This window comes from Dipodomys merriami, unplaced genomic scaffold (genome assembly GCF_024711535.1).
Source record: "Dipodomys merriami isolate MVZ:Mamm:240054 unplaced genomic scaffold, mDipMer1.0.p SCAF_5, whole genome shotgun sequence".
Taxonomy (NCBI): domain Eukaryota; kingdom Metazoa; phylum Chordata; class Mammalia; order Rodentia; family Heteromyidae; genus Dipodomys; species Dipodomys merriami.
The window spans coordinates 77,851,576-77,871,866 of record NW_027206068.1 but is presented as its reverse complement, the minus strand read 5'-3'; the positions used below and the strand labels follow the sequence as shown (position 1 = coordinate 77,871,866).

General features: G+C 44.1%; 1 protein-coding gene across 7 annotated transcripts in view; it reads right to left on the bottom strand.

Moving 5' to 3' along the window:
* Positions 1 to 19,246, bottom strand: part of Rbm33 (RNA binding motif protein 33) — an 83,917-nt gene extending 64,671 nt beyond the window's left edge. For 5 of the 7 annotated variants that reach the window (XM_069997152.1, XM_069997153.1, XM_069997156.1 and 2 more), the window contains exons 1-5: positions 19,150 to 19,246; positions 9,149 to 9,227; positions 7,054 to 7,102; positions 2,827 to 2,903; positions 121 to 433 (exon numbers count right to left, since the gene is read on the bottom strand). In XM_069997152.1, coding sequence (XP_069853253.1) covers positions 121 to 433; positions 2,827 to 2,903; positions 7,054 to 7,102; positions 9,149 to 9,227; positions 19,150 to 19,192 — 561 coding nt within the window. In that variant the 5' untranslated portion in view covers positions 19,193 to 19,246. The remainder of the gene's footprint in view (positions 1 to 120; positions 434 to 2,826; positions 2,904 to 7,053; positions 7,103 to 9,148; positions 9,228 to 19,149) is intronic. The other 2 variants (XM_069997155.1, XM_069997157.1) reach the window with 1 other exon arrangement.
* Between the last annotated feature and the right edge of the window lie 1,045 nt (positions 19,247 to 20,291).

Genomic DNA, 20,291 nt, shown 5'->3' with positions numbered 1-20,291 from the left:
TGATAATAAGGTCTAATTTCTCTTCCTCCCAAGGGAGGTAAAATAGATTTCAAATCAGTCTAGAAACCTAAGAGCAGGAAGCCATGTTATCTTTGGCCACACAAAGGAGAAAAGACTCACTGTAAATTCATCTAAAGGCTCATTGATTTCGATGTCCAGCACTTCATCACTGTACAGCTGCTCCTCCTCCGGCTCTTCCCCATATTCTATTTGGTCTTCTGTCAATTCTGTACCGTGGCCTTCATACTGTCCTACCTCTGTGTATTCCTGAGTATACAATTCTCGTCCGTCAGGTTTGTGGTAGGCTACTTCATCCTCTCCTTGTTCGTACTCAGACTCTTGTTCTCCAGATTGGTCATTTGTGTTGTCAGACAGCTCAAACGATGTAACCATGCCAGAGGTGGCATTGAGACTAATTGTGACACCTTGAGAACTAGAGAGGATAAGAATACAAATGAGGATAACCACTGTGAGTGGAGCTCAAATTTTATCAAGACATAAGTGAGTTCTTACAAAGATTAAACTAGCCAAGCAAGTTATTCAAGTATTTAATAAACGCACTGTTACTTAACTATGAGAGAATTAGAGCCCCATGTGCCACATTGAGCTGGTAACAAACCCACCATGCAGACAGCACCTCCACTTGTCTACTACAGCTTAACTGACCAAAAGAACCAAGTCAACCACAGCAAGAAATAACATGGTAACTATTAATCATACACCTAAAGAATCAACAGTAAGATGTAGGATATTTCAAATGCAAGATTATACAAATCTATGTTGACACATATTAAGTATCCCACTTTAACACAAAACTGAATAAATATATCACAGACTTCAAGACACTGTGTCTGAAAAACTCCCACGATATTTATCAAAACCAACTTAACTCAAAAGACTTAAAATATAACAAAAATGTCAAAGTACTTGATTGAAAAATTTATTAAACTGGTAGAATAATTTTAAAGTAATTTTTTATCTATAAAAAAATTAAACTTGGGGCTGGGAAGGTGGCGCAGTGGTAGAGTGCTTGCCTTGCATGCCTGAGGTCCTGGGTTCCATTCCTCAGCACCACATAAGTAAAAAGAAAAAAGCCGGAAGTGGCGTTGTGGCTCAAGTGGTAGAGTGCTAGCCTTGAGCTGAAGAGCTGAGGGACAGTGCCCAGGCCCAGAGTTCAGGCCCCAGGACCGGACCCCAAAAAACAAACAAACAAAAAAATTAAACTTACATTAGAAAATCTGTTACAAACTTATGGCTCAATGGGAATACCAAGAAGTATGTTTACAGTTTTCCAATGCTTCCTCACAAAACTGAAAAATGTCTTGAGCCAGGCAGAGGCTTACACCTGTAATCCCAGCTGCATGGGAGGCAGAGATAGGAGGATCATGGACTGGCCAAGGCAAAAGTTAACAGGACCTTAGAGCAAAGAACAAGTCTGGTGTGCTCATGAAGCAACGCCTGTAATTCCAGGTACACAGGTGGTATAGGTAAGAAAACTTAAGTCTGGGAATGGCTGAAGTGGAAGTGTCTGCCTGACAAGTGTAAAGCTGAGTTCAAACACCAATATCACGAAAAAATAAAAATAAAAAATAAGCCAGATGCCGGTGGCTCATGCCTGTAATCCTAGCTACTCAGGAGGCTGAGATCTGAGGATCGCGGTTCAAAGCCAGCCTGGGCAGGAAAGTCCGTAAGACTCTTATCTCCAATAAACCACCAGAAAACTGGAAGTGGCGCTGTGGCTTAAGTGGTAGAGTGCTCACCTTAAGCTGAAGAGCTGAGGAATAGAGCCCAGGCCTGGAGTTCAAGCCCCACGACCAACAAAAATAAAAATAAAAATAAATAAAAAATAAACTCCACCTACCAGAGTATTACCAAGTATACCTATCTACAATAGTAACTCAGTAACCAAATACATATTAATAAAAACTGAAATGAAAGAAGTATCATCAAACTGCAGTCACTTGCTTAAGTCTGAGGTAACTGCCCTCCAACCAAACAAGTTTTTTTTTTTTAAACTGTAGAGGTAATGAACAGAGGGGTTACAGTCACATAGGTCAGGTAATGAGTACATTTCTTTTTGAATAGTGTCACCTCTTCCCTTGTTTTCTCCAACTTTTTTCCCTCCTGACCCCCTTCCCTGCAAGCTATTTAGTTCTTTTTTTTTTTTTTTTGGTCATGGGGCTTAAACTCTAGGCCTGGGCGCTGTCCCTGAGCTCTTCAGCTCAAGGCTAGTGCTCTAACACTTGAGCCACAGTGCCACTTCCGGCCTTTTTTGTTTATGTGGTGCTGAGGAATCGAACCCAGGGCCTCATGCATGCAAGGCAAGCGCTCTACCACTGAGCCACCTTCTCAGCCCCTGTATAATTATACAGGGGCTGAATTTATTTACCCTTTGTCCCCAATATTTCTGTGCTTCCCCTAGCCTACCCCCAAACAGATAAATTTACAGAAATCACAAAAGGTAAAATAAAAAACCTATTGTTTCCATTTTTTTAGTTCATTTTGATAAACATCATTTTATATGATCATATGCGAATTAAGCTTTTGTGATCCTCTCCTAAGAATATCCTCTTCAGTCTCACTGTGTGAATTTAACCAACAAAATATATCAGGTACACCAAGCTCTCATGACCTGCATCAACAGAAAGGATTTTAAATTTATTTATGAAACAATCCATATGGGCTTCAGAAAATACTAATATCCATTTAGAATATAATTACTCATCAAAGACATAATACCACATTATTCAATTGTGCTCCATTGTAATTATAAATGGTTCCTATCAATTTAAATAAAGAACATCTTAATGAGTTAATATTGGGTACCTGAAATTTTCCTCGTCTTCATTATCACTCTGTAAAAGATCATCATTCAGCTCTTCATCTGACAAATCCGACTGATTCTAATTAAAATAAGAAATCTAATTAATGAGTGTCACTTCTATAAAAAGAAAAACTTGTTACAAAAGGGCACATTATACTCAATGTGTCTAATTCATGCTACTAAAATATTTGCCGTGTAGGTTCCCTCAGTTTGGTACCAGCATAGACAATGAAAAGGTCTCACATACAGCCTCCTGACTAACTGATCCTGACTGATTTTTAGATGTCACAGGCAAAGCAAAGCAGCAGTAAGCTTAACAATCAAATGTAGCTTAATCTTAACAGAAAAGAAAGAGGGTAGGATGACCCTGAGTTATTTTATTACAGGTCAATAAAAACGTGAGTGTCAAGTTTCTCAGTTCCTCAGTTTATGACAGTGCTGGGCATAGATCCACCAGAAAGCAGAGGCAGCTTCATCATATTGATGAGAGTGCCAAATTTTGTAATATCTGCCAAAAATAGTCCAATACTCTACCTTGGGGGATAGAGGGTCCCACCTTCCTCCTCTTTTGTAATTTTTTATATGTACAAATTACTGTTACTCTTCTAAAAGATGGCCAAAACCACATACACACTCACACTCACACGTACTTTTGGGATTTTTTTTTTTTTTGTCAGTCGTGGGGGCTTGAACTCCAGGCCTGGGTGCTGTCCCTGAGCTCTTCAGCTCAAGGCAAGCACTCTATCACTTGAGCCACAAGGCCACTTCCAGTTTTCTGGTGGTTTACTGGAGTAAAAGTCTCGCAGACTTTCCTGGCCAGGCTGGCTTTGAACCGTGATCCTCAGATCTTAGCTTCCTGAATAGCCAGGATTACAGGCATGAGCCACTGGTGCCGGGCTCATTTTTTTTTTTAACATTAGAAACACTTACTTGGTCTTCTACTTAAATGAAACAAATAGTTTTTTCTTTTTTTTTTTCTTTTTTTTTTTGGGGGGGGGAAGACACCTACCCCTTAAAAAACAGGCTTCTGAAACGTCAGCAATTTTAATAAGCAAAGGTAGTTCCAAGGGATCCCATCTACTAAGGACATTACAATAGGATTAAAACAACAAGCTAATGATCAGCTTACTTAAAGGGAATGTGGATTTAAACAATACTATATTTAAGATACTCAAAATGAAGTTTCTGTTAGGTAACAACCTGCCATCCAAACCAACATGCTGCTACCAGGGGTAAGCCAGGCCTGTCACGGAGAAACCTAAGTTCAAGTATCCAAATTCAGTGAATAAAATCTCAAGAAACTAACAATTCAATCACTCAAGAGGCTGCTTCCATGAATTTTCAGGTAAACGTTTAAGTATTTGTCAAGAAGTAGTAAAGTAATAATTCACCAAGCAATAATTTACCAAGCAGACAAAAGGAATGCATGCTGTGTGGGCCACAGACAAATGTTACTTAAGAATTCAGTCCTCTCTCTCAACTCCAACCTACCAAGTAATAGACACAGGAGGTAGACACAAATATCCATTTCACCTTGGAAAAGTGAAGACTTTCCAAGAGAGCTATGGTTACATTCCAGGGGTCAAGCTGGCTCTCTGCACACCTCAGAAGGTGGCGAGAACTGTTTCTCCACAAGAGGCAGGCAAGTTGGACAGAGTTCTGCTCAGCCTGGTCTGCAGGACAGCAGGACAGGCAGGAGGGAGTAGGAGTGGTAGTGGACACTAGTGAGAACTCTCCTCCTGACCTTTCTTCCCATAACTTTTCCCAATGCTCAGCATGGTCTGCAGGACAGCAGGACAGGCAGGAGGGGGTAGGAGTGGTAGTCGTGCTAGTGGAAACCCTCCTCCTGACCTTTCTTCCCATGACATTTTCCAATGCTCACAGGCAAGAACTTCATAGAGCAAAAATTACAAAATGGGAAAAGATGGTTCCCCAAACATTCTCCCATACTGGACCTATGAGATACTCAAGTAAAACACAGAAGCAATGAAGGAGCGGAGACCTGTAGCCCACTTCTCTAACCATCTTTTAAACGTTCTGGCTTAGTCACACCAGCCTCTTCATCCTCACATTTCAATGGTGCCTTTAAAACTGGACCCTTGCAACCTCCCTTCTCTGACAAATGACAGTGTGCACCCCACCCTCACCCTGTCAAGTAGGAGCTAGGAGCCTCTCTAGACAGGTACACAATGAACACTTCACCAGGCTCCAGGAAGAAAGCAAAGGCCACACAAGAACACACCCAACAGGTGGGACCAATCACTGACTTTAGCAGCAAACTCACCAATAAATACCTCAAAGGCACAGTACCTCAACCAGACATCAAAGAATCATTAAACCACCAGAAATCACTTTCCATAGCTCACAGTGACAATTTTTTTTTTTTTTTGGTCGGTCGTGAGACCTGAACTCTGGGCCTGGATGCTGTCCCTCAGCTCTTCAGCTCAAGGCTAGCGCTCTACCACTTGAGCCACAGCGCCACTCTGGCTTTTTCTGCTTATGTGCCGCTAGGAATCAAACCGAAGGTCTCATGCATGCAAGGCAAGCACTCTACCACTGAGCCACCTTCCCAGCCCCAACAAAGATTATTTTTATAAAGCAGCATCAAAGCTGGAAAATGGATAGGTGAGAGAGATGTTTATAAATACACTTATTCGGAACAGAAATTGACTAAACAAACATTTCTGGAAAGCAATGTGGCAATATGAAACAAGGGCAAAAATTTATGGCAACTTTCAAAGAAAAGAATCCCAGAAACATACTAAGATTTACTTGTTAAAATATGATTATATTGTCTGAGATTTACTTCAAATTAATTCAGGAAGAAGGAGGTGGGTAGAGGTGAAGCAAGAGTACCTGTAACTGAAAACTGATGACATCTGGTTGAAAGGCACATTAAGATAAATAATATACTTCTCCTCTTACATTCACTTGAGATTTTCTGGTGGTGGTACGTGTGTTGTTTGTCTAATTGCTATGGTGTCACTATCCCTCCAGGCTGCATGTGTTACAATGGGAGAGGTCTGGGCACTCTAAAGTTAGGCTATGTGGAGGCTAATAATCAGTATGAAGCAAAACAGAGGAAGGAAAATTGGCTTGGAAAAAGAATCCTAAATGCTAATAATACAACAGAGAAAGTTAACAGAAAAATGGCAAAACTAACATTTCTTTTATAAGATCTTAAGTAATACTAAAGAAGACAAAATGAAAAGACAATGAGATGTAAAAAACTCAGATGAAACAATCTGTGTTACCTAAAATACAGAAAATACAGACTTGAATACCACTAAACACTAAAAGTGCAACATGCTTTAGTGTAACTGTTGAGAGTAAACCTTCATAATTTTAACTTAAAATTTTAAATATAAGTAACTTATATTGAGAATAGTAAGTTTTTTATTGAAAAAATAAAAGCTCAAAGTTTCATTTTCATCTCTTGCTTAATGTTTCTACTTTTATGTGTTTTGTATATAAAATAGATTGCTACAGTTTATAATGTACATATACACATACAAAAGGTAATGTGACTTACATGTTTTATTTACAAGAAATTTTTAATCTTACTTATATGAACATTTGTTTTATCTCGGTATATTTATCTTCAAACTCATCGATCAATACCCCCAAAAGTGAATTCCAGAATGAGTATACAAAATATCAAACTTCCAAATGGTATATTCCTTTAAAGCAAGAGCAAGTTTTATGTTATCATAGTCCCATATTTGGTACTTGCTAGAGTACTCTGGACACAGTTGGAACTAAAGTATCTAAGCCAGGTGGCTCATGCTTGTAATCCTAGCTACTCAGGAGGCTGAGATGATCTGAGGATCTAGTTTCAAAGCCAGACCAGGCAGGAAAGTCCGTCGGACTCTTATCTCCAATAAACCAAAAGTGGCGCTGTGGCTCAAGTGGTAGAGCACTCACCTTGAGCTGAAGAGCACAGGGACAAGGCCCAAGCCCAGAGTTCAAGCTCCACGACTGACCAAAAAAATACATAAATAAAATAAAATATTTGCTTTAAAGGATTTTTTTACTGAGTTATAATTAAGGATTTACTAATAAACAACCAATTGTGCATTTAAAGAAAGAATTCAGAGCTGGAGGTATAATGTAATTCCATTTCCAGCACTATAACAAGGCAAATGACTTTGTAATTGTACATCCCATGCATGTGTTCTAGTAAATTCAATGACCATGATTTTGCTCAGAAGTATCTGTATTTTTCTTACCTTTTTGCCAGACAGCAAATCTTCTCCAAGTAAGTCATCTTCAAGTTCACTGGAGGAAAAAAGAGAAATGTCAAAATATTATTCCTAATAAGATTGGAAAGTAAGTGGGTCAATTTGAAATGTGATAAAGCCTGGTGGGTTTAGGGCTTTCATGTGAAGCTGCTATACTTTCCTTCTGCTTTATTTACAATGAAAAGCCCTATCACAGTCTGACTCTAAATGAACAAAACATAAAGGCACATCTTTGAAGGTGAGCGTTCCTCTACGCTGTTGTTTTAAGGTATCTGAAAAGAGGAAGGCAGTTCCCCAGGCACACTAACTGGGACGGTAGTAAGAGCAAGTAAATAAACTAGAAAGAATTTGTGACTTTTGCTGACAGACAAAAAAAAAAAGTGGAAAAAAAAATCTTTAGTGACTAATCTCTTTAACAAGAGCAGTTTTTGAAAGAAGATAAACAGCCCCATCTGTTATAAAATAAGTGAACTGCACACAACAAAAGCACAGTACTACATCCAAAGGATGGAGACTAGAGCTAAGCCCACAGAACAAGCATAATTTATATAGCAATTAATCAAAATGTACCAAGCACTATTTTTTTTTCAGGTAAGGGGCAAGTACATTCAGTAGACCTGCTGGAACCAGGCCAGGTTGGCACTCCACGCAGCTGGTAAAGGCCTGGGAAAGACCTGAGAGAGAGCTGGGAAAAGAGGTGGGAAAAGAGGTGGGAAAGAGAGAGAGCTGGGAAAAAGAGCTAAGAGAGTTGGGAAAGAGCTGAGAAAGCTAAGCACTGTTTTATAGGCATAGTTCTAGCTGACTTAATAACTATCAAGTAGACACTTACACCACCTTTATTTTTCAGTGGGCAATCGCATACTCTAAGATGTCAAATGACTTGACCAAGAACACCTGCCTGGAAGCTGTGATACAACAGGTGAACTCAGTCAGGCTTTAGAGTCCAAATCCTAAGTACCAACCACACAGCCCATAGAGTAAACATGGTTTCTCATACAGTCATCAGTTAGACAGAGCTTAACAAAACATGTAAATATGCAAGGAAGTTTACCAAATACATTAAAACTACACCAACTGTTAAAAAATTTAGTAAGAACTCCTGGCCATCCCTCGTAATTAGTGGCAAGAGTAATTAGTCATGTGACTCTCTCCCACAATAACTAATAGTAACTGGGGCTGGGAGTGTGGCTCAGTAGTACAGTGCTTGCCTAGCATGCATGAAGCTCTGGGTTTGATTTATCAGTACCACATAAACAGAAAAGCCAGAAGTGGTGCTGTGGTTCAAGTGGTAGAGTGCTAGCGTTGAGCAAAAGCAGCTCAGGGACAGTGCCCAGGCCCTGGGTTCAAGATCCAAGACTGGCCAAAAAAAACAAAAAACAAAAAAACACCTAGTAGTAACTGCTCTAGAAATTTTAAAAGCAAGCACACTACCTGGGAAGAGGTCTCTTTGTTCCACTGAGGGAACTCTTAAGGATTTCACCAGGATAACCATTTGGGTAAGAACAACATTTTTGGCCAACAATCTTATCAAAAATTGGAGACAAGCACCTCTTTGAAAGCAAGCACATTTTTATTTACAAACAGAAATGTCCTGAAAAATGCTTCAGAAAACATCTTCCCCCTTACCTTAGTATAATTCTCCACCGGAAACCCAGCAATATGAACTGATATCTGTCTTTACTGTGACAGTTTGTACCTTGTATGCATGTATGCATTCTTAAAAAGGCACTTTCATTTTTATTAACAATCAGGAAAATGCAATTAAAATCAATATATATTAAGATGATAATTTTTAAAGTCTATCCAAATATTGGATAGGATGTAGAGCAGACGGCACTCTGGCATAGTTACACCCGTGAATGTCCACAAAGTCAATGCTAGTACTGCTTGTACAGCCCTGGCACAGCCCTTTGAGCAATCTTCTACCTGGAGAGCACTAGTCCACAAGGGAGGCTTATTTGGAACAGATCATCAGGGAGCCACAACACCACTTTCAGTAACATCTCTATGTATCCCAGGGGCAGCATCAAGAATCAGCCTAGACTCCCCAGTAAAGATGCACAGGAGACAGCATTGTATGTACCTGTCCCAATCCTCATCTGCAGCTCTTCTTCTCCAGGACCGCTCTGCACCAGGCTTATCAAACTGGTCAAAGTCATCATCTGTGAGGAAGAGTCCATTCAAGTCAGCTTTGCAAAACCAAGACAGACACAAATAATCAACTACCAAACAACTGAAGGATTCCTAGTCTGACATTTCAAGATGTAAAAGATTCAGATATTATGAGTACTTTAAACATTTTTAATGTTATTCTTTTTATTATTTTAAGTGATTGTATAAAGTCATATAACAAAGCAGTTTATGAAAGCACTGCATCTTGATCAGTGTCACACCCTTTAACATTCTTACCCCATTTGACCCACCCTCCTTCCCTTACTTTTCTTAATTTTGTGACATATACAATGAATTCTTAGACGTGGTAGAGCACTAGCCTTGAGCACAAAGGTGGTCAGGGACAGTGCTCAGTCCCTGAATTCAAGCCCTAGGATTGGAGAAAAAAAACAACATGAATTCTTGACTGAATTCTCCCCCTTCATTGATTCATCGACCCCTCTTCCCCTTTGTTCTATCCCTCCTCCCACCCTGTATGTATCCACTTCCTGGTAATGATTTTGTTGGGCTCTGATCTAGTCTTTTTTAGACATTTTTAATTAAAAATAAATTTTAGGGGCTGGGAAGTTAGCTCAGTGGTAGAGCGCTTGCCTTGCATGCACGAGGCCCTGGGTTCCATTCCTCAGCACCACATAAGCAGAAAAAGCCACAAATGGCGCTGTGGCTCAAGTGGTAGAGCGCTAGCCTTGAGCTGAAGAGTTCAGGGACAGCACCCAGGCCCAGTTCAGACCCAGGACGGGCAATAATTTTTTTTCCAGTACTGGGCCATGTCTCCAGCCCCTTTGTGCTTCAGTTACTTGTCATGTAGGGTCTCACTCTATGCCCAGCCTGGCTACAATCCTCATGCTTCCCATGTCACTAGGAACGACAGGCATGTACCTCTGCACCCAGCCATTCCACTTACACTGAAACTGAGGTAACAGATGGAGACCACTGCCCAGCCATGGAGTTGAAACAGAGTATCCTAAACTTTCATACCTGGGCTAGCCTCAAACAAGATTCCCCCCCAATCCCTGCCTCCCAAATATTACTGCTACTACACTAAGATGTAAACCTGAATCAATACCTCATAAAACTGCACCCTGAAATATATGTTTGGGGCTAGGCAAAAATTTCTTATGTGACTGCAAAACCAAACCAATGGAAGCTCAAACTGATGAGTTATGACAACCAAAATTTAAAACATCTATTCTCCAAAAGACACAGTTAAGAAAATAAAAACAAGTCAGACTAGGAGATGAAGTGCTTCAAAGTACTGTACTGTTTGCCTGGTTCCTGTGTGAATCGAGACACCTAAACCTAGGAGGAAATGTGAGCCCACCCACGGCTGGTATCTTCAGTGGGGATGCTGCAGTACTGAGCCTGAGTCTGCAGGGCCTGCTCTCACTCTGGAGTGCCACCACTGAAGGGAAATGGAGATTTTCAGAATGACGGTTGAATGCTGAACAGTCTGCAAGTCAAGGTGTCACTTAACGAAGATGGAAAAAGGAGAAGAAAGGTGTTGGTGACAGGCCATGGTATACTGACCCAAAGTTTAGAGATGTTATGGCAGTCTCATTACAAAGGCATGGTTGGTTGAATTAAGGATGAATGACAGAGATAGCTCCTCCAGCCTCTTCCTCTCCTGGGAGGCAAGAGGTTGAGGGTCAAAGTTCTAAATTTTTCAACACGTAGCTCTGGCTCGCGCCTACAATCCTTGCTACTCTCAGGAGTCTGAGATCTGAGGATCACTGTTCAAAGCCAACCTGGGAGTCCATGAAACTTATCTGCAATTATCAAAAAAAGCTGAAAGTGGAGCTGTGGCTCAAGTAGTACAGGAAAAAAGATTAGGGACCGCACCCAGACCCTGAGTTCAAGCCTCAGAACCTTTCTATTGTAAGATGAAAAAGAAAAGAAGGGGAGGGGGGCTATCAGGGGAAAGAAATTAAGAGAAAGGGAGGGAGCAGCGAGAGAGGGAGAGAGAAAGGGAGGTACTATCTATACACAATAGATATTACTTAACCTTTAAAAGGAAGGAAATTCTGACTGGGTGGATGCAAGTGGCTCAGGCCTGTAATCCTAGCTACTCCGGAGGCTGACAACTGAGGACACTGGTTTGAAGCCAGACCAGGCAGTGAAATCTTTAAGACTTGTTATCTCCAATTAAAAACCAAAAAGAAGGAGTTAGAACTTGGGCTCAAGTGGTAGAGCACCAGCCTTGAGCAATAAGAGCTCAGGGACAGTGCCCAGAGTCCCTGAGTTCAGGACTGGTACCAAAAAAAAAAAAAAAAGGAAATTCTGATACACATAGCAATTCTGCTACCCAGGGAATTGAAGGTATTACACTCACTGAACTAATGACTCACATGGCAATTCTACTACCCATGGAAATGAAGGCATTACACTTACTGAACTAATGATTCAGTCTTAAGAAGAATACTAAGAGCCCTGTAAGCCTGGCTTAATTCTTAAATTCTCTCCACTCACTTCCCTCTTTCCTTCAGATCATTAGACAAATTCTTTTTAAGGCTCTAACTTATTTACATCAGTCACATCAGTTCATAGTATTATCAATCATGCTACGCAGAAACAAAGGAAGATAATGAAAGTGCTGTAGTGAAAAAGTGCACATACAAAGGACCGGGCAACGAGCAAGAGGAACACAGTCCACGCCTTGTCAGGATAGCCTCATCCTAAGCCTAAACCTTGCACTGATATTTCCTTTCCATCACGACATCTGCTGCAATTAAAACACACCAATGAACCCAACTTTTATTTGCCATTTTCACTATTTCCTCCTCTTTCCAGGAATTTGGACTTGGATTAGAAATATTAGAGACTGTTAGTTTGGGACAGAGTTTTAGTAACTACTGTGACAAAACAAGGCCTGCCAGATGTTGGCCAAAATCAGCCACCACCCATTTGCGTACATAAACATTTAAAGGAACACATTAATGTCAATGTAATCACATAGGGTTCATGGCTGCTTTCCCGTTACAAGGGGCAGAGGTGAATTGCTACGACAGATATCATGAGCCTGGAAAGTCTGTAACATTCACTTCTTGGCCTTGTAAAATTTGTAAACTTTTGTGTCTCAAAAGTTCTCAACCTTCCTACTTCATATATATTCCTATTCCGAGTCACTTAAAGTTCCTCATTTTATATAAGACAAATCTAGACCAGTTATTGAGATATTAACTAAAAAAAAAACAGGTAATATTCAGTAACTTGCAGTCAACATATTAGCTCTACAGTATAAATATCAACTACTAAGTAGCCAAACAAAAATTTCAAAAAAATTCTTTCATCATAATGTTTTATATAAGCTTGTACTCGTTTAAAAAACAAGCAAAACTGATGTAGTAAGGGGCCCCAAGACAGGGTCTTCCTAAAAAGAACCTTCAATTTATGAAATAAGGAGCACACTGGTCATCTTGAAAGTAAGTCCTACCTGGTGTAAGCCAGGGCTCTGCCTCTTGCTGTGGGGGCCCCAGAGAAGACACAGGAGGAAGCCAACCTCAGCCAGCTCCATAGTCCCATTCTCACTGAGACTAAGAGTAACTGATACTCCCTTTCTTTTCCCATGAATTACTAGACACTTTTTAAAATGTGAAACCTAAATTCATTTACTGTATGCCACGTTCTAAATTTGTAAAGCTTAAGAGACAGAATGCTGTGCTAGGGATGTAGCTAACAGGAGGGCACTTGCCCAGCACGTGTGAAGCCCTGAGTATGATTCCCCAGCACTGAAAAAGAAGCATATATACATATATACACACAGCAAGAGACAGACAGAAAGTTGCTAAAAATTTCCAGAGAATACTAGCAGTACTGGAGTTCAGACCCAGTACTGGAAGGCAAAAAAAAAAACTTTCAGAGAAACAAGGTAACACAAAAATTCTAAGGTATTGGAATGACTTGTCAAGAGTAGAAAACAGCAAGCCATCACAAATTTAAAGAAAATGAATCTCTACCCAGAATTCTGAGCCCACCCAAGTTGAGCCAAGTTAAAAATTTGTTCAGACACACCAGTTTCCAAAAAATTTTTTTGAAAAATCTATCTTTGCTGATTGCTGGTAGCTCACATCTATAATCCTGAAATCTGAGGCTCCTAGCTAGAAAAGTCCATGAGACTTGCATCTCCCATTATCCACCAAATGGAAGTATGCTTGTTTAAGTGGTAGAGTAAAAAGAGCCAAATGCAAGTCTAAGGCAGGCCCTGAGTTCAAGCCCCAGTATAGGTATTAAAAAAAAAAAAATCTATCTTCAACACACCCACTCTGAGGAAGCAACAGTATTAACTGTGTATTGACATGAACATATAAAGAGTATTTCTTCTGGGTGAACTATCACCAAATTAACCTTTGTATTATAAAAGCTAAACAGACCAACAATGAAAACTAACTGAAAGCATAACTTAAAAAGTCAAATGAGGGGCTGGGAAGGTGGCTCAGTGGTAGAGTGCTTGCCTTGCATGCATGAGGCCTTGGGTTCGATTCCTCAGCACCACATAAGCAAAAAGAAAAAAGCCAGAAGTGGTGTTGTGGCTCAAGTGGTAGAGCGCTAGCCTTGAGCTGAAGAGCTAAGGGACAGCACCCAGGCCCAGAGTTCAGGCCCCACAACCGGACCCCCACACCCCCCACAAAAAAAAAGTCAAATGAGGGGCTGGAAAGGTGGCTCAGTGGTAGAGTGCTTGCCTTGCATGCACGAGGCTCTGGGTTTGATTCCTCAGCACCACATAAGCAGAAAAAGCCAGAAGTGGTGCTGTGGCTCACGTGGTAGAGCACTAGCCTTGAGCTGAAGAGCTGAGGGACAGTGCCCAAGCCCAGAGTTCAGGACCCACAACCAAACAACAACAACAAAAAAGTCAAATGACCCTGCAGACACAAAGTTCTTCTAGTACTTAATGAAAATGTTACACTCAACATATATGCATTCACACATGCAAAGGAAGGGAACTCTAAGTCAATCTCTTTTGTGATCATAAATAAATTCTAAAATGAAATTGAATATTTCATTTTTTGTCAAAAAAGATATTTGTACTTTTATATTCACCATAGCGTTATTCACAGCAGCAAAGACAATTTGAACGTTCATAAATGGATAAATGATTCAAGAAAATGTGAATTACATGTATACAATGAAATATTTACCCTCATAAAGGAAACGTTATTTGTGACAACACAGATGTTAGATATTATGTTAAATAATATAAGCCAGGCACAGAAATATAAATGCCACATAACTATTAAATATACAAATTATAGAATCTAAAATGTTGAACTCATAAAAGTAAAGATGAAAACGGTAGTGGTAAGAAGCTTGGGTTTAGGGAAGTTGTTATGGGAGATATGGGTCAAAAGACTAAAACAAAATCCAGTTAGGGAAAAAAAAATTCAAGCTTTTAATTGTGTCACCTGGTGTCTAGGATTACTGACAATTTATTATGTCCCACAAAATCAGAGTGTCTGTCACAAAAATATTAAGATTGAATAAAAATAGACAAAGGATTGAAATATATATATATTTCTCCAAAGATAACAAACAGCCAATGAACACATATAACCATGCCAAATTTACTGGACATCAGAAAAATGAAAATTATAATGAACATTTCATGCTTGCATGGTACTCTGGGTACTTCCTCATGTGTTTCCTCCCCAACATCCTTTTCCCAGGCTTTGGTCTGTTTTGTTTATTCTGCCTCCCACTGTTCTTTGCATCCCAGGTGACCCAACACAGTGTATGTATTTGTCTTTAAATGGTTTTGACAACACTAACTTTGTTGTTAACTTTAGCTCTGAAAGTGTTCTAAGTAGGACAAAATAAAGGCAGACCTCTGAACTAATTGCTCAGGGAACTGACAGAGAGGCCACACATCTTTAGAAAAGGCCCCATTAACCTTAGTTACCCAAAGAAGGAGAGGGAGGCAGACTGTAATCCACACTGCTCAAGAACTGATGGCCAAAAACTTCCAATTTTGATGTAAAATGACTCCATACAATCTAGGAGTTCAATGAACTAGCAGGACAAACTCAGGTATTCATGCCAATAATTAAAACTCAACCTGTGTGCCAGTGGCTCAAGCCTGTTAATCCTAGCTACCCAAGGGTAGAGATCTGAAGACCGCAATTCAAAACTAGCCAGGCAGGAACGTCCATGAGACTCTGAAGTCTACAAGATTCCAATTAACCACCAAAAAAAGCCAAAAGCGGAGCTGTAGCTCAAATGGTAGAGTGCCAACCTTGAGCACAAAAGATCAGTTTCGGCACTCAGATTCAGAGTTCAAGCCCCAGTAGCAGAACTGTCAAACACCAAACCAAAGATCTGGGAAGCACAGAGGAAAGTGACTAGTCATATGCAAGGGATCCTTAATTAAATGGCATACTGACAACACTTCATTAAAAGCCATCCAGGCCAGAAGGTAGTAGAATAAAATATTTAACATGCTAAAAGAAAAACCTGTCAAACAAAAAGTGTATATCTGAGGCCGGGCGCTGGTGGCTCTCGCCTGTAATCCTAGCTACTCAGGAGGCTGAGATTTGAGGATCGCGGTTCAAAGCCAGCCCGGGCAGGAGAGACCGTGAGACTATCTCCAATAAACCACCAGAAAACCGGAAGTGGCGCTGTAGCTCAAATGGTAGAGCGCTTGCCTTGAGCTGAAGAGCTGAGGGACAGCGCCCAGGCCCAGAGTTCAAACCCCACGGCCGACAAAAAAAAAAAAAAAAAAAAAAAGTGTATATCTGAAAAACTACCCTTCAAAACTTATGTTCCCAGGGCTGGGAAAGTGGCTCAGTGGTAAAGCGCTTGCCTTGCATGCATGAGGCCCTGGGTTCGATTCCTCAGCACCACATAAGCAAAAAGAAAAAAGCCAGAAGTGGTGCTATGGCTCAAGTGGTAGAGCACTAGCCTTGAGCTGAAGAGCTGAGGGACAGCACCCAGGCCCAGAGTTCAGGCCCCACAACCAGACCAAAAACAAAAAACAAAACAAAAAAAGTATGTTCCCAGATAAATAAATCTAAATCCTTCACTAATACACATGCTCAACAAGAAATGCTGAAAGCCAGGCGCTGGTGGCTCACACCTGTAATCCTAGCTACTCAGGAGGCTGAGATCTGAGGATAGCGGTTCAAAGACAGTCTGGACAGGAGGGCAGGAAAGTCCATGGGACTCTTATCTCCAATAAATCACTCAGAAAACCAGAAGTGGCACAGTGGCTCAAATGGCAGAGGGCTAGCCTTGAGCTGAAGAGTTGAGGGACAGCATTCAGGCCCAGAGTTCAAGCCCCATGACCAACCGAGAAAAAAAAGAAAGAAAGAAAGAAAGAAAGAAAGAAAGAAAGAAAGAAAGAAAGAAAGAAAGAAAGAAAGAAAGAAAGAAAGAAAGAAAGAAAGAAAGGAAGGAAGAAAGAAATGCTGAAAGGAGTCCCTCTGGCTACATGAAAATAAAGCATTTGTTTCCAACACTCCTCAAATACTAGCAGGTGAAACAAAAAATTAAATTTTGTTTTGTTTTGCCTGCACCAGAGTTTGAACTCAGAACCTGATGCTTGCTTGCCTATATTTGTACAGCTCTTTTTGCTGGTTATTCTAGAGATGTTGTCTAACAGATGTTTCTGCCTAGGTTAGCCTCAAGCCAGCATCCTCTGAATCTCAGCCTCCTCAGTAGCTAGAATTAGGTTGTGAGCCACCAACAACCAGCTCAGAAATTAAGCGTTCTTGAAGGAAAAAAAAAAAAGTTAAGAATCAAATGGCAGCCAGGCGCTAGTGGCTCACGCCTATAATCCTAGCTACTCAGGAGGCTGAGATCTGAGGATCGCAGTTCAAAGCCAGCCCAGGCAGGAAAGACCATGAGACTCCTATCTCCAATAAACCACCAGAAAACCGGAAGTGGCGCTGTGGCTCAAGTGGTAGAGTGCTCGCCTTGAGCTGAAAAGCTGAGGGGCAGCACACAGGCCCAGAGTTCAAGTCCCACGACCGACAAAAAAAAAAAAAAAACAATCAAGCAGCCACATAGAGATAACTATCAGTCAACACCATAGGAGAAGTAATTCCACAAACACTCTACTCAGTAAATTCAATCTGAATTCCATTAAAATTTGTCTACAACTGAATGGTAAAAGGCAAAAATTCACTTGGACATGATAAATTATACAGGATTCTAGACATTCACACAGTGAGACTAAAGAAAGATATTCTTGGGAGAGGATAACAAAGGCTCAATAGCTATGTGCTTGCAATCATGTAAAATGACAATTATGGAAATGAACTCCAAGAAATGTCACTCTTTCTGTTTTCTGTACTTTTTGTCTTGTATGTAAGTTTACCTGTTTGGGGGAGGGTAAAAGGGAAGCACAAAAATGTTGGGACAAAGGGTGAACAAATGCAGCAGTGAGACTCACTAAACACGATGTTGAAAATGAACTATACAATTTGTGAGGGGGGAGAAACTAGGAGAAAGCGAGGGAAGCAGTGACACTGTTCAAAAACAATGTACTCATTACCTGACCGGTAACCCTCTGTGTATCACACCTTTATAATCATACAAAAGAAACGTAAAAAAAAAAAAAAGTAGTGTCTTAGTCTCAAACGATGAACTTTTGCACTGTGCTGCAAACTTTCCTGCCTTACTACTTATTGACATACTAAAACTAAAACAGGCCGGGCACTGATGGCTCACATCTGTAATCCTAGCTAATTAAGAAACTGAGATCTGACCATGGAAGTTAGAAGCCAGCCAGAGCTGAAAATTCCTTGACATGCTTATCTCCAATTAATCAGCAAAAAAAGTCAGAAGTGATGCTGTGGCTCAAGTGGTAGAGAGCCAGCTTTGAGCTGAAAAACCTAAGACAGTGCCCAGGCTCTGAGTTCAAGCCCCCAAACTGGCAAAATAAATAAATAGTAACATAACACTGGAGTAGAAGTCAAAGCCCGGAGCTCCTCTACTTCCATCCTAATGTATCATTTTCTCCAGGCTACCTTCCTTTCCACTGTAATGGTTTAGTATTCTTTCGAAGTTTTGAAGTGGAGGTACACAGTGAGTATAGGTGGCGCTACGTGATGATTTATCTTTTTTTTTTTTTTAACTTTCAAGACTGTGCAAAGCACTGGGGGCATGGCGCAAGTGGTAGAACACATGCCTACCAAAACGGACACCCAGAATCCCATCCCCAGCATGGAGAGGGGGAAATGCAGTAGTATGTTCACGTGAAGTGCCAAAGAAGCTGTCTGGAGCTCTCAGGGAGGCGTTACTAAGCGATGTAGATCCTTCTGGTCGAGCATGACTTTGTGAGTAGACGAGCGGACAGCATGAAAACCACTTCTGAAAAGGTCTACCCTCCGAGCACCGCAGAACATTCCGACTCCGGAAGGGAGCACATCCATCTGTAGCTCCCGTGTGCGGCCAGATCGGCCCAGCCCGCGCCGTGCGCCCGGCGCCGGCCGCGGGGCCCCGCGGGGCGCGGCGGGCAGCTCGCGGAGGACCTCCCGGCGCTCGGGAGCGCGGCGGGCACGGCACGAGGCCCGCGCAGACCAGGCACCCCGCGCCCGCGTCCCGAAGGCGACGGCTGGAGAGGCTCCGCTCGCCAGCCGCCAGGACGGCAGCCACGCAGGGTGACGGGCGCGGCCCACGCACCGGGCCGCGTGCACACCGCCGAGGCCGAGGCCGGGCGCGGGGCCCGCCCTCGCCGCCGCCGCCGGCCTCCCGCCGACGAGGCTTCTCCACGGGCGCGGGCCCGCCGCGCCCGCCGCTCCCCGGCCGGGCCTCGGCGCCCGCCCGCCCGCCCCGGCTCGGTCCCGCCCGCCGACCCGGGCCCCCGGGTCCCGCCGCCGGCCCGCGCCGCCTCGGGCCCAACGCTCCGCTCCGCGACGGGCGCTGCCCGGCGCCGGCGGGACCGGGGCCCGCACGACGGGGCGGCCCGCTGGGCCCACGTACCTCCGGCGCCCGCTCCTCCGCCCGCGCCCAGGGCGGCCGCCATGGTGCCCGCCGAGCCCGGTCTTCAGCCGCCGCCCAAGCCGCGGGCGGGACCACGGGGCCGGTGCGGACCGGGGCGGCGGCGGCGCGGCGCGGGCCGGCGCCGGCGAGGGCGCTGAGGCGAGGCCGGCGCGGCGCGGTCGGCTGCGGCCCGTCGCCACCGCAGGAGGAAAACAACACTACGGCAACATGGCCGCGCCGCGGTGCACGCCGGGAGGAAGGAAGGGCCGGCCGGGGCGGGCGGGCGGGCGGGCGGGAGGCGGGGACGTGGGGAGGGACGCAGGGAGGGCGGACCGAGGGGCGCGCAGGGGGAGGGGCCGCGGCCGCCGGGGCCCCGGGCCCCGCCCCGAGCGTTCCGCCGCGCGCGGGCCTGCCGCGGGCTGCCCCCCGCGCGCCAGCCCGGCCCGAACCCCGAAGCCTGTGAGCGGGAGCCGGCGTCGCCACAGGCCGTAGGCCAATCGAGGGCCGTCGTACGGCGCTTTGCAGCAGTCGGCACAGATGCGCTTTACGACGGCCCGCCCGCCGTCGGAAGTGGGGCCGCGGCGTCGCCCGCGGCGGTAACGGCGCGGCCGGGCTTCCCGGCGGCCGCGGCCTGGCGGCGGCAGCGCGCGCGCACACGCGCAGGCGCACGCGCGGGGCCTAGCTGACAGCCGTCCTGTCAGGTGGCACCGGACGTGGAGGCCTCGGGGCCCGGTCCGGCCGGGGAGAGAGGGCCGTGAGTGGCGGGCGGGTAAATATCCCTGGAGTAGCGGCCGATGGACGCGGTCTTCGCCCGGGAGCGAAGCACTCGAAACCTGTCTGGTCGTGGGACGCGGCGACCCCGCCCCGCCCCGACGGCCCCGCGAGGCCCGCCGAGGCCCGGGCGCCTCGGGGTGCGCGCGCACCGCGCCCGCGCCGCGCAGGCCCCGAGGCCGGAGGAGACTCCGCGCGCCTCCCAACGGCGGAAGTGAGGTCCGGTACGTGCGCACACACGGGCGAGTTGGGTTTGGGTCACCACCCCGAAGCATCCGAGACCCACACTCTAGGGCTTGTTCTGGCTGTCCATGCGGAAGGCCCCGGTTCACAGCACGGTGCAGGAGGGCGCCTGCCCTTGTTCCCACACC